Source organism: Montipora foliosa, chromosome 9 (assembly GCF_036669935.1).
Source record: "Montipora foliosa isolate CH-2021 chromosome 9, ASM3666993v2, whole genome shotgun sequence".
Lineage (NCBI taxonomy): Eukaryota > Metazoa > Cnidaria > Anthozoa > Scleractinia > Acroporidae > Montipora > Montipora foliosa.
Window position 1 is genome coordinate 5,517,126 of NC_090877.1, and position 14,574 is coordinate 5,531,699.

Sequence of the window (14,574 nt, forward strand, 5' to 3'; positions counted from 1 at the left end):
AGTCTAATTGTTCTTAATTTTCACAATTGGTCAGGAAAGCTATGACATCTTTGACGTCATTCGATCTTGGTTTGACTGTGGCGTTCTCAGTGATAGTTCTTACAAATATTATTGGAAACAGCTTGGTTTGCCTGGTGGTTTCACGCTTCAATGGCATGAGAGCGCCAATCAATTTCCTACTCGTTAATCTGGCCGTGTCAGACATGATGGTTGCGATTTCTATCACTCTGCAGTACATCATCAAATGGACATTTCAACATCCAAATGGTGCACAAGGAGATTACTTGTGTAAGTTCCTAACTGGTGGAAATTTTCTTTGGGTTGGCCAGGCGGCGTCAACTTTCTCTCTTGTAGCGATTGCTTTTGAGCGTTACATAGCAGTCAGGAAGCCCCTCAGCAGCCGATGGCAGCTAACAGATCGTCGATTAGAGGGACTAATAATCTCTAGCTGGATTTATGCCGTGCTTGTCGACTTGCCTTTGTTCTTTGTTGTTTGCCATAAAGATGGAGTAAGTTATTGTGTAGAAAATTGGTCGAACGAAGACCTAGGGATAGCTTACACCATTGCCTGCTTCTTTATTTTTGGTGCTATCCCTACAATAACAATGGTTTACCTGTATTCGAGGGTCCTTTGTATTATATGGCCTAACAATGAGCGTGCGACATTGATATCCCAGCAGACGAGGATTCGAGCACGACGAAAAGTTACCAAAATGGTGATTGTAGTTAGTATTATGTATGCAGCATGCCGCTTGCCAAACTTGGTGGTCTACATGCTGACTCAGTTAAAGCCTGACTTAGATGCTTATGGTTCAAAAACTTATTTTGCTTCAGTTGTACTCGTGGGATTTAATTCAGCAATGAACCCATTTATTTATGCTCTTCATAGCACTAACTTCCGCAGACACATTAAGGGGGCCCTTTGTTGCAGGACCTACCGCTCAGCGGATCTTGTTGGCGTAAAATAATTCTGTTGTCCAGTGTAATGCCCTTAGACGTTTAGTTCATTCTCGTTCTCATGGCATAAACATTTCCTTTAGGTCGGGGCTAAGACAAGGGGTGAGGCCTTGGGAACGTGGATATTAACTTCTTCGTTTCGCAGGGGTAGTCAGCAGAGACAATAGTGAGTACGTGAGTGCGTGAGTGAGTGAGTGCGTACGTGCGTGCGTGCGTGCGTGCGTGACTGAGTGAGTGAGTGAGTAAAGTCTTTATTTAACGGGGGTAGCACGAAATCGCATATAACTACTAACTAACTATTGGCGCTCATTACAAGTTAAATAAAAAAATTAAAATAAGACTTACAATAAAATTATTAAAAATCTACAAAATTGTGAAGTAATTATAAGCATGCGGCCCAATAGTTATAATGAACAATGATTTAAAAATTGCTGATCTTTAAAAATCCAATTCCAAAGAGAGACAGTTTTTAAAAGTCTTGAGTGTCAGTTAAAATATAAAATATAAAATATTTAAGGAAACGTTAACATCATCAGTGAACATCGAACACAAACCCTTCAAATCACTCAAATTCGTCGTTGTCAGCCACAAGGATTACCACAAACAATACTTCAGTTGAAAATACTTTTATTTTGTTATCATACGTGATTATTATAGCACTACGATATCTTGGATTTTCTCGAAATTATGTGAAAGATATTAACGGTCACACAGTTTGTCCGGGCCCCCTGTGGTACGCCTATGAATGTTTATGCACATATAGCCTGGTTAGTTACAACTCACGGTTCGGATCAATACAAGTTCGCATTATATATAGCTTCCTCGTTTGTCAAAAGAAGAAAGAGTATTTTTGCCGAGGACGCGGTCAAGATAGATGATGAATTGGTCGAAATTATGCGTGAGAAAATTAATAGTTGTGATATAGGGATATGTATTCCGCTCCTGAAGATTCGGACCAAGATTCAGGAAGCTTGATTGTTCGATCAGTGGAAATTTCTAACACGAGGCGCAAGGCATCCAAAACACTTCACGGGCAGCTCAGTTGTTTTAATTAACAGATTTGCTTGTCACATTTACAAAAAAATCTGTTTTTGTTCATGTTCTAATAAAATTTACTTTAAAGCCACCGTAGAGTTCACTTTGGAAGTATTTAAAGTTTTTGTTCATCCTTTGAAATGTTAAGGAATAAGAGCTAAATAGCAGCTGGCAAAAATATCTGTGTCATTTCGACAACTTTGCTCCACACAAAATCCGTGACCTGTCAAAATTCCCGCATATTCTTTTGCACGGCGTGAGCGAGTTTTCCTTGCTGACCTTACATTAGGAGCATGCCCCCTAAAAATTAGCGGTCAAAAGGGGGGTGTTTAAAAAATATAAACACTCTCAAGTGCCGGGGGGGGGGGGGGAACACCTTAAATAATGAAAACAGAAATTGTCATTAGCCAATGTAAACACAATTTAACAAAATATAATATTCAATAGTGTAAATGGGGTTGACCAAAGTCAAAGCTTTAAAGTTTAAAGCTTTGACCCGCCCGACCCATGGGATTTTTATGTTCATGAGCACCTTTTAGGTTGTGCGATGCCATGTATCAGTGAGATAGCTGGCTTTCTATAGGCTTTGGTTTGCCTTGCCTTTTTTCTGCGTTTCTAAGCGGATCGTTATGCTCTTTGGTGTTTTTGCTTTAATTTGTTTCGTTCTGCATCATGTATTGGTTGATGCCAGGAGCCCATGAATAGGAGTGAAAAACTCCCAAACTAAGCATTTTTACGGCATTTTTACAGACCCATCTATTTTCAGACCACCTTTTTCGCAAAAACAAAGGCAGTTCCGGTTCGGTGACGCTATGATGTCAAGTTAACTTCTTGTGATTGGTCATCGTGCTCCGAGTCTCATTCGCTGGAAATTCAATCTAAAAATAAATCGGTCTGTGAAAACGCCGTGACAGGAACATAGGGCTATTGTTCACTACTAGTCATGGGCTCCTGTTTGTGTCTGAAATTTTAGGGATAGTAAAAGGGGCTCCCTTTTATTTATGGACGGTGCAGCACTACTATTGTTATTGCGCATATGTTCTGAGCATCTCAAGATACTCGGGTTTCCTATTGGTGATGTTTACTAATGCAGTGATATTTTTGCGCGGTTTAAAATTATCCGAAGAAAGTAGATCTTAGTTAGTACTCTTGGTATCCAAAAAGAAAATTGGGAGTAACCATGCATTTTTGAGAAAGAACGCCATACATCGCTTTGTATTTTAAAGCTTTTTACAAATATTATTCATATTCATATATTATGTTTGAAAAATGCATGGTTACCGCCAATTAAAACTATCCGAATAGTAGGTCTTAGTTCAGTACTCTTGGTATCCAAAAAGAAAATTGGGGGTAACCATGCATTTTTGAGAAAGAACGCCATACATCACTTTGTATTTTAAAGCTTTTTACAAATATTATTCATCAATTATCCTTGAAAAATGCGTGGTTACCCCCAATTTTCTTTTTGGATTTCAGTAACACTTATTGAAATCTACATCTCCTGCTCTAATCACCGTCCTTTAATGCAGCAAGTTGGGGTCCTCCAAACGTTTTCGATAGCAGATAATTGCTCATCAGCAACTCCCCCCCCCCCTTCCCGGGGGGGCAAAAATACTTTTGAATTAGTAGGCACCGTCCTTCAATGCAGCAAGTAGGGATCCTCCAAACTTTTTCGATAGTAGATAATTTCTCATCAGTACCCCTCCCCTCCCTCCCCCCTTCCTTTCCCCCCTTCCTCCCCACAAGTTTTTGAGGCGCTCCCTTATGATTTATTTGATACTTAAGTATCGCAATTGTTTAATTGGTTGAATTTCAATACGAATACAGGTTCTACGTGTTGTTCTCGCCAAACAACTGTTGTATTTCTGCCGCAGTTATAGGTTAATTATATATAGTCAAGATTTTTTTAAAAACCCAGTCACTTTGTTCTAGAAAAAAGAAAAAACACAAGACCCGTCGCCACCGACAGGAAATTTTTCAAAGCCCGTTGGGTTTTTCCCAGACCCGGTCATCCTTATAACTAATGGACTGTCCCTTATTAGTACGAGATTTGCTCATTTCAAGGTCACTTTCCAGCAAGATGGTATTTATATAAGCTTACCCCCTCGGAGCAGCAAATGCTCATCTCCTCGTCATGTTTAGCCGTTTTAGCGCCTTAGCGTGTCAAAGGCTCATAAAATTCAGTCTCCAAGTTGGCCATATCACTCATTTGAAACATTCGAAGTCCAATTGAAGCCACTTACAATCGTTTTGTAATCGCCCTGTGAAAAACCTGCGGACAGAGCGGGAGAGGAGCTCTCGGAAACGATGGATCTAGGGCAAATGGGTGGCAAATGTCAAGCTTCTCGTTCGGAGCCGACTAATTACGAAGATATTTACACCTTAGTGGACGAGTGACACATCTGCATATCGCAGTGCCCAAAACAACTCCGGTTCCTATGCTTCGAGTATCCACGAGTTAAAAGAGAGGTTGAGCATGACATTTACAGCCAACAGCAAACGGGAACGGCAGGCTCCTGCTTATCATAAAAGCTTGGAAATTCTCTCATTTTAACTTGTCTCGTTCCTTTGAGACAGGACAGAAATGAGCTAATATCAAGCAGGGTTCTTCCATTTTTCGCAAAACCCTAATTTCACTCCGACGTTTGCCGTTTAGCGTAAACTTCGTGCTTAACCTCGTCAAGGAGTCTGGGCTTAAGTAATGGCTGACTGAAGACTGGACTGAGTGCTCCTCCCTTCTACCCCCCGGTAAGTTGACTCTGTCATGGTAGAAGGCGATGCGTGTGCTTTGTCACGAGGGTTGGGAGAGTAAGTTGATTCTTAACCATCTGGTGGAATGGTGACGAGCTTGCAATTCTTGGATTTCACATGACGTCACGGCCGCCATGTTGGTGTCACCAAACAATGAAATGGCAACCATGTTGGTGTCCCGATCCAATCCTCCGAGAATTGAAAGCTATTACTATGCTAACGTCTTCTTTTGTTTTCGTTGAAAAGCATGGCTGTTGATCACGTGAGTGAAACCCAAGAATTGGCGAAGCTAAAGCGAAGATTACTTGATAAAGGCTTACGCGGAGGAGATAGTGATATCAATATGGTGATTCAGGATGACTTGAAAATATGGAGATATATTGATCTTATTTGAAATAGTTATTTAAAAGTTGTGACAGTAAATGATAAGCTCACTTTCATATGAACGGCGGGGTATTTTTTCTATTAGAGATAATTTACATGTATTTTTCCTGTCGAAATAAAAGAAATCCATTAACAGACGAATCGAAACGTAAACCATTTGCAAGCAGTTATCAAAACAGACTTAAAAATATTCAAAACAATGAGGCAGGTTGACTTCCTCACATCTTTAGCTTCAAGTACTCTTTTTATAGCTTTTATCCCATGCACTTTAATTATAGTGGTTCTATCACAACTTCAAACGACAACATTATTGATTAAATAAGTTTCAGAAGATGACTTCGCATAAAGAGCCCCAAATAAAGTTGAAGTTTTCATATACTTTATTAAACGCTTGAACTTTGAAAGTCCTGACCAGCTCGTATTATTCAAACATGATTTTTGTTCACACGCTAATTTCCCTGTCTCGTCATTTTTCGGGACTTAACTAAAGAAAGCAGAGCTTAACAGTGGCGCAACAATTTTTACATGTTAGGAAAGATGGGTAATAACTCCTGATAATTTTTTTCCCACTTGCGAAAGGGCTATACTTCTTTTACTGTAGGATTTCCCGATGTCGTCAATACTACTATCTTGAATATTAAACGAAACAAAATTCATGACATACAGTTTCGACCTTTCCGTTTTGAATGGGTCTTTTTTCATCATGCACCTGTGTTCACAAGAGTGTATGCATAACGACCGGTGGCAAAAATGGCCTGTTTGCGTATAGCAATCACATGAAATCTTTATTGAATATTCATAGCGATCATGTTACTCATCACGTACAGGAAAAGTTTTTTTTCATAAGAAAACATAAGGGGTTAGTGAACTTCACTTCCTCAAACCGGTTGTTAACTACATTGAAGAAGCATTCTGTACTTGAATCGTCTGTATGGGTATTTTTGAATTTCTTACTCCTTGCTAGTTTTCAGTATGGCAATCCACTTCTTTGAAAAGAGAATGCCTCCTGCAAACGATTTCGCGGTTCTAGTAGCATTTTCACTTCTATGTGTGGCTGATTTGGTTGGAAATTTATTGGTTTGCATGATTATTCTCCAAAGGAAGAGATTCCGATTTCGCCGTTCGACTCTCGACTTCCTTTTTCTGAATTTAGCCACAGCTGATCTGCTGGTTGCCATTTTTGCAATTCCACGTTACGTTTTACACAAAACCTTTTCTCATCCTTTGGGAATCACTGGGGACTTGTTATGCCGTTTTGTCACTGGTGGAAATCTCATGTGGACAGCTGGTGCTGCATCCGTTTTCTCGCTGGTCACGATCGCTTTCGAACGCCGTCGCGTTATTTCGAGACCATTTTGTCGTCTTCAGAGCCTTTCGAAGCCAAAACTTCGAGGATTGGTCCTAATGTCTTGGACCTTTGCTGTACTTCTAAATCTTCCTTTATTTTTTATTATGTCTTTTGATGAAAAAACCGACTTTTGCATCGAAACTTGGCCTAGCCCAATTCTCCCCAAAGTATATGGCATTCTCTGGTTTACAGTGGCAGGAATATTGCCCATAGTCTTCATGATTATTTTATATTCAAAGGTGGTTTATCAACTGTGGATTAAAAAACCGGAAGCCACCTCACAACCCAGACGCACGGTCTTTTTAATGCCAAGAATAAAGGCCACTAAATTGGCTATAACTTTAACAGTCATTTACGCAGTTTGTTGGCTACCGAACCTCATTCTGTATATCCTGGCATTTCAAGTTTCCAATTCAGTGTACGCTTCACCGCTGTACAAGTGGTCAGTGGTGCTCACATGCCTAAATTCGACAGTCAATCCATTCGTTTACAGTCTTCAGAGCAGACGATTTAGATCATCAGTTAAACGTTCTTTGATGTGCAAGTAATATCCTAAATGAACATGCAAAAATTCCAGCATGCTTACTAGCTAAGAACACGTCATTTAAACCCAAACAGTGCAAAGAAAAGTTGAAATTAAATTGACTGACGGGAAATTAAGTCGAGTAAGCGCAACAAAACAAAATGGCGGACAGGTTAGGAGAAAGTAACGACGTTCTAAATCAGAGTTTGATGGAGAATTTTTATTTCAGTTTCCTATTTACGTTTCACAAAGTGCTAGCATGTCAATCAGGGTTGTCATGTCGCAGAATTTGGTTAGCCTTTGAAAAATTTACTTGTGCTCATCGCACTCGAAATCATGTGATTTCATATTCTAATTACTTAGAACACTTGTCACAGGGTTTATCAAATAAACAACACATGGTTTGGTTTCATTAAGAACATTCAAGAACTCGTCACAATTTCACGAAAAAAATGTTTCCCATGTTGGACGATTGATAAGATCAGCGGGAGTATGTTAACTGGGAAATTGGTCACGCCTGTCAGACTCGTAATAAAACTAGCTAGGATTTTTCCAACACTCATTTTTATAAGCTCCCTTGTATTGGTATTTTCAGTTTCGAAAGTAACACAAAAAAGGCTTAAATTACTCAGAATGTATTGCACTAATATTTACATAAAGTTAGTCTTTTCCACTGTTAAGCAAAACAGTTCTTTATTGTGAAAGATTTTGTGCCACTCGCTCGCACGTAGTGTTTAATTTTCCTTGTGTTGGATGTAATGCCACTTACGTTGGCGAAACCGCTCGTCATATCATGTCACTACTCGCATACGTGAGCACCTTGTTCTGGACAAGGCCTCTCAAGTGTACAAACATCTCGCGTCATCAAAAGCTTGTCGAGACTCTTGCTCCACAGAATGTTTCACAATATTAAACTCAGCCAACTCGCATTTTAAAATAAAAATAAAAGAAGCTTTGCGTATCAAATAAAACAAACCTATATACTCTTCACCAACAGCTATAACATGTTGGCCTACCTGTTTCAGTTTACTCTCATTGGTTATATTCAGTTTTACACTACAACGAACTTGTTTTTTCAGTTTATCTTTGTTAACGGCTTTGTCGCGAGGATAAATATCTAATTCTCTTAGCCACCCTTTTAGCATGTGAATAATGTATCAATGTATCCATTGTATTTTTCTTATAAATAGGTTTAAATTAAAATTGTGCACCTCATTCACAACTGAAGATGGCATAAGTATGTCCAAACATGTCTTGTAAAAAATAAAAAATGTATTTTTTTCTTCAATCTATATTTATTGTTGTGAACTTCATTGGAGACTCGAAAATTCTTTTTGGGGGACCGGTCCGGGTTGGGGGAATTTATATTTTTGTTTTCTGGCCTCGAAACCCATGGTTTTGGACGAAAATTTTGTTGTATTTGATTTCTCTATTATGAAGTAACTTACGTAGAACTTTTAATTAGATCGGTTACTGACCCCAACGGGTAATTGTAGTTCCTTTTCAGGCGCGTAGCGTGGTCATTTTTTCGAGTTCGCACAAGTACATATGATCTAGAAACCTAAGTAAACTGAGCGAAAAATACTCCGTTCTTTATTTCTTGTCGAAATAGTTGTGTGAATACAAGCAAAGAACAAAGCGTCTTGCCCTTATTTTGAGCAAACTTGGTGCAAACAAAACATTGTTTTGGTTGTCTCAGCTAGCGTGATTGGAATTGTCAAGAACGTTCTCGGAACGTCGCTCCTTTGCCACGAACGTTCTTGGAACGTCGCTCCTTTGCAACCTCGCCTTTTTGTTGCACGCTGGCCAAACAACACTGCATTGTTAGTGCAAAAAAAAGGTACAATGCCAAACTAAGTTAGAACATGGTATGGCTTTTGTTTTAGTTTTTAGAATTTAATCAAAGTGGTGCTTTCATCACGAAATCTTGGTTGCGTACAAGTAAAATGTTAAGAATAGAAACAATTGCTAAAAATTTCAAAATTTTCTGGTCACTTCAAGTACGCACGTGCGTATATGCGTATAGGACGCTACGCGCCTGCTTTTAGATGTGAGGCCACGGGTGAGCATTTTACCGTGGGGGGTGGGGGGGGGGGGAATGGCGTACTCCCTTATATGGGATATGTAGGTATGTGGGGTCCCAATGGGTACGTTTTTTTAGCCGTTTTAATCTGAAATATGGTATCGATTTTGACCATTTGGTCTGAAATAGAGTATAGTTTTTTCACTCGAGTCTTGAATTGGGTATGTCGTTTAGAAGAAGCTTCTTTAACCCTGTACCCTGGCTATAATAGCGCGACATTATAATGATGATCTTCTCCCCTCTTCATGTTTTCTATTCTTTCTTTTTCATTTCATCAGTGTTTAAGTTCACTCAGATTACATGGAACAGGTGTCCCGTCCTCTTCACATCAATTAACCATGGCGTCTTGTAAGACGAACGCAAAGCTAAGTCCAGCTCTTGTTTGCTTAATGCCGTGGGTGATTCACATTTGATATCCCCTTTGCATGTTACGAATGTAAATCAAGGCGACGAGTAGGTCGCCAAATTCAAATATTGTCATTAGACTACAACCAAGGAAAAGACCCATGTTTCCACCAATCTCACCTGCAAAAAGTTAAAATAATAATATTAAATCAATCTATGTATCAGCAAGGAATAAAACTTATAAAAAACATCAGCTTGTTCTTTCACGAAAATAGACATTTTTCAGTTCGAAGGCCATGAAATGTTTCGAATTTTAGACAAAGCTTTACAATGTTATTTTGCTAAATGATAAGGATCTCTTCGTTAAAATGAGGCGGTAAAAAGATAGGGAACCAACAGCTCTGCAGAAAGGATGCATATGCATGCGTAATGCTATTTAACAATTAATGGATAAAGGCAATGAAAATTTTAGTTACAGTGCAACGGTTTATTTAAGGGAAAAATTGCATTACCTAACAATGATTCGATGCCGAAGGCTACTTGTTGTTCACGTAATTCGTAACCGAGTATCTTGTAACCAATTTGAAGAAAGACAAAGTTTTCTCTGAAAAATAAAAAAGTAACAAAATTAAAATTAAATAAAATGAAAAACATTTTTTCTACGAGTTTCCTTCTGTTACCATCGAAAACAATTTTTGACATTTACTTCATAACAATATTAAAAAAATTAGACCTTTCCTAAACCTTTGCTACGTGTAGGTAAGAGAGGATGACAACCTGACCGGGAATAACCACTGTTCTCATCTTCATATACGAGCTATTTCTATCTCCAAATCCTTGTATTTGGACAGTTTCTCTGAATCTCATACTTTAAGGGAATTGTTTTTATCCGATGGTATAGCCACGTTCATAAGGGTACATTTGTTTTCCCGCTTATTCTTGATCACAATGTCTGGGCGGTATGCTGGTATTGTTCTATCTGTCTCGATGGGCATAACATACAGGTTAGTGATATCGTCTTTTTCTACTACTGTTTTTGGATCATGTTCATACCACTTGTTTAAAGTATCCATCTTGAGTTCCCTGCAGATATTCCAATGTAGGTGGGTGGCAACCTTGTTGTGTCGATGGATATATTCTGTCTTTGCCAGTTCTGCATGAGGCTCATACAACGTGGTCTTTGGATTTTTTACAATGGCGGCAATGGGGATCAGTGGCATCTTTTATAATATGATGCTGGTATGCTCGGGTAAGGAGAGCTTGGTCTTGCGCCGCTGTAATTAGTCCCTCTGTTTCTGATTTAATCCCCTCGATTTTAGCCACTGGTTTGTCAACATTGGCTTCTCTTATCCGTAGGGGATATCTACCGTGCATTTCTTTTTCTTCCCATCTCTTCTGCAATTGTTGTTGGCCCTGGCGTCTTGCGGTTGCTTTTATATTTTTTTGCACGCAGAACCGCTGCTTCATCATGTCTAGGAGGCGTCTCTTGAAGGTCTTATTCGCGCCTGTATTTTTCAGCCTCTCTTGGGATAGAATACAGCTTTTTCTTTTTTTTTCTCGTGTCTTTGGACCAACTGAAGGAGTCGATTATTGCTTGATGTCAAGTAGGAATCTAGGCCAATAATGGTAGTCTTAAAGGTCAGTTCCAATTGGACAAGGCCTCGTCCACCTTGTGCCTTCCGTTCGTGCATGACGTCATAAGAACAATTGTTTTTTTTTGAGCGGGCGCAAGTTGAGTTTTTAGCGTCCAGTGATAACTATCTAACGTTAATAATAATAATAATAATAATAATCATAATAATAATAATAATAATTTAATACTTCTATGGCGCAAAATGCATTACAGTATATGATCTAATGTGCCTTACAAATACAACTAAATATAAATGTAAAAAACAACTATGTCAATCTAAGCTAAATATTCTAAAATTCTATGGTAAAAATTTGTATATATGTACATTATTATATCATATATATTAAAGGAAAAAGCAGAAAAAATAATAATACTAGCGTCTATAAAAACGTTATTACATTATATAAACGTTACTATATAACGTTACTATTTAACGTTGAGTTTATAATACAGTTGTGTAATGTGATAAAACGAGCCAGTGCAATAAGAATGTCATTCGGGCACATTTTTGGCAGTCCCTTGGAGCCGAATGTGGAGTTAATTCTTGTGGAAATACGCGAGACAACAACAACGACAACCTTCATCCACAGGTACCCCAAGCTCAGTGTGAGCATGGCCAACAAACTATAAGGATTTGTATGGGAATCCCGATAAAACGTTTAAGAAGATAATTATATGCATGAAAAAAATCTCAACTAAAAAGCCTAATCTTATTGCCAACGTGGGTAACTTCCTTCCTGTGTGGTTATTTCCCAGATCCGACGCGATTTGAGCCATTTTTCACTTTCTTGGTTGTCAACGGTCATAATAAGATCCCAAGGCCGGAGACTGAATTCTAAGGAGTCACCAATTTGAGTCAAATTTTCCTGGATAAAATATTCCCACGGTCACAATTTCACATCAGAATCAATTGACAAAGATTGGACTTTCATCTCAACCCACCATGAAAGCAATAGCAGTCGTGCGAGCACGTCAGGCGGTAATATATCAATAAAACAGCTTTCGAAGGAGGTGGCTTTATCACAAAAGTGGCCACGGCTTCGACCTTTGGTAACAAACTGACCCTTACCGGGGTGACAGACCGAAGTTTGTCAACCAAATGAGTTGCGAAACCCAACGGGAGGACAAACACCGCTCTTATTTACGCACAAAGAGTCTATGGTATCATCCAGTGAAGTAAGACATCAATTTGAGAAAGAAATTACAAGCTGAAAAGCTCGCGCTTGAGCTAAAAATAGCCGAGGAAAAATGTGAGGAGGAAATGAAACTAAATTCGCGCCGAAGCAGAGCGACGTGCCACGGTTTGGCACTTGGGAGAGAGACGAAGAAATGAAATTAGAGTGTGAATACGAGGAAGCCTAGCCAAATTCATGCCTGGTTCAGATAGATATCAAGATGCTTGGCAAGCACTTGATGAGCGTTTTGGCCGTGTGGACACAGTCGCATCAGCTGCTAAATATATAAGAAACGTGTGGAACAATTTCCAGCGATAGTGAAAGAGAGGAGGGAGCAGATAAGACAGTATCAAGAGATACTGACTGTTCATTCAGTTGTGTATACAAGGAATATCGATTCATCCATGAGCTGAAGCCAGAAATTCCTGAAATTTATGGAACGCAAAATAGCAAAACAAGAATCAGCGAGAATGTCAGACGGTGCGAGATCTTCAGTGACTAGTCTTCAGGACAGTGAGGTTTACTGAAGCCAGAGGAAAGCGGAGATGGATCAGGAGTATAGTTATTCTGTTTGCTCAGGTTGTGAACCTGGTGGTGGGCTTTAGTTGAGGTATTACTCAAAGGCAAAGAGATGGATCTTGAAATTCAGGGCGTCAATGTCTCAGAGAGTATTCACTTCTAAACATATCAAGAAGTGTCTTGTTCCTCGAGTTGGAAAAGAGGAAGTCAAGCACCTATTACAAGACGTGAAGACGGTGCCAAACCTGACAGGTCCTGATTAGAGGTGGTCAACACTCACGTATCAGTATAGCCACCTGAAGGGCTTACATATTGCTGACACCGATTCGGGCCCATTGCGCTTATAATTGGAACTAACAATTCAAAGGTCAGTAGTCCATGAAGCTGAGGTAGCCCACGGTAAGATAGAACCTTGTATCCAAGATACATATGCCTGGATGTCATCCAACATGCTCAATTGAACACTCACCAAAGAATATCTTACTAGCCTGACGGAGAGGGAAGAAGTGGAAAGAGAACAGACAGAATCTAAGTGGGAAACGTTGTACTTGTGTTTATAGCTTCCATCGGTGGTAGCGTTGAGTTCACTTTTCAATATCAATCAACTTTTTCTGTAGTATTCTTTCCGGTCTTCTCTTTCGTGGCTGCATGCTAAATGCAATCGCCCTTATTTACTCCAAGCTACTTATATGTTCTTCTTGCTCTAGTTCTTTTATGGAGGTGGAAGTGTCTAGATTTAGATTTCTCGTGTTTTCAAGCCGACCTCTTTTGAAGGTTGCTCTAGCACATTTCTCTAAGCCCACTCCATTCCGATGCCGTCACTGAGGGTTTTAACAATGGTAAGGAGACCTGTTTGTTGGTCGTCGTTGTTCGCTAAGGTTTTCAGGTCATCCAGAATTTCATATTCATACGTACACTCGTTTACCATGAGCTAAGAAGAGCAAGTGCAATGCAACCGACGGTAGAGGTGATAAGGAATCTCTCTAGAAAATGCCACACTTAATTTGGATTGGCCTAGTTTCTACGGGATGGTGTAGCAACAAGGTTGTTTTCCACGATTTTCATACTTTCAGAGATAAGCCACAGGGTTGTTCTGCACACTTTATACTTTCTAGTGTCTTCTTAATCCACGAGTGGGGGACGCTATCGAAACGCTTTGGATGCGAACGCTTTAAATTTATTATTATCATCATCATAATCATCATTATCATCGAACTTGGTACCTCCTTTTTGATCCCAATAAATGTTATGTTCTCTCTTTCAGCAAGGTGTCACTGCTTTTGTTTACCAATTAAAATTTGCTTCGAATTCCTTTTTTTTATCAAGCTCGTTAAAGATCGGCATAAAATTGTTGTGACCAAAACTTCAGAAACGGCTTCATGCAATCACACAAAGTATACCGTACCTCATGTACTCAAACGAACGGGGGAAACCTGCACTTTGCACAACGGTAGCTGATCCAACATCCGGGAAACGACTTAAATATACGTCTGTCGTGTATCTGATTTCATAACAAGGATTTGGACAACACACGATGAAGACTCAAAGTTGTCTGAAAAGAAAAAAAGAAGAAATGAAATCAGGTGCACGGGTTTTTTTATGTTACACTGCAAGAGACCGGATGACTCTAGGTGAGAAGTCAAGAAAAAGGATTTTTAGCCAAAACCCTATTCTGTTCTTACCCGTTACTGCGTCAAGGCAACCTGAATCTTGTTTCGTGCATGATCTAGAGAGGGTTCTGCAACGCAACAACAAACCACAGGCAAATTAAATTAAACCCTAACCCTGTAATTTATTTGTTTGAGCAGTTTGAAGTTTTGG

The 14,574-nt window shown here is 39.3% G+C and overlaps 2 protein-coding genes across 2 annotated transcripts in view; both read left to right on the forward strand.

The window, feature by feature from the left end:
- Window positions 1–3,233, forward strand: part of LOC137970240 (QRFP-like peptide receptor) — a 7,487-nt gene extending 4,254 nt beyond the window's left edge. Inside the window, exon 2 of the mRNA XM_068816758.1 lies at window positions 35–3,233. Within this exon, the coding sequence (XP_068672859.1) occupies window positions 42–968 (927 nt within the window). The 5' untranslated portion in view covers window positions 35–41 and the 3' untranslated portion in view covers window positions 969–3,233. The remainder of the gene's footprint in view (window positions 1–34) is intronic.
- Window positions 3,234–5,985: 2,752 nt separating this feature from the next.
- Window positions 5,986–9,602, forward strand: LOC137970201 (pyroglutamylated RF-amide peptide receptor-like). The gene has a single exon (XM_068816721.1). It carries the CDS (start codon window positions 6,100–6,102, stop codon window positions 7,021–7,023), a length of 924 nt encoding a protein of 307 aa, XP_068672822.1. The 5' UTR covers window positions 5,986–6,099; the 3' UTR covers window positions 7,024–9,602.
- The last annotated feature ends 4,972 nt before the right edge of the window (window positions 9,603–14,574 follow it).

Excerpts from the sequence above, each read along its gene's own strand:
- LOC137970201 (XM_068816721.1), top strand. The coding sequence starts at position 6,100 with ATGGCAATCCACTTCTTTGAAAAGAGAATGCCTCCTGCAAACGATTTC.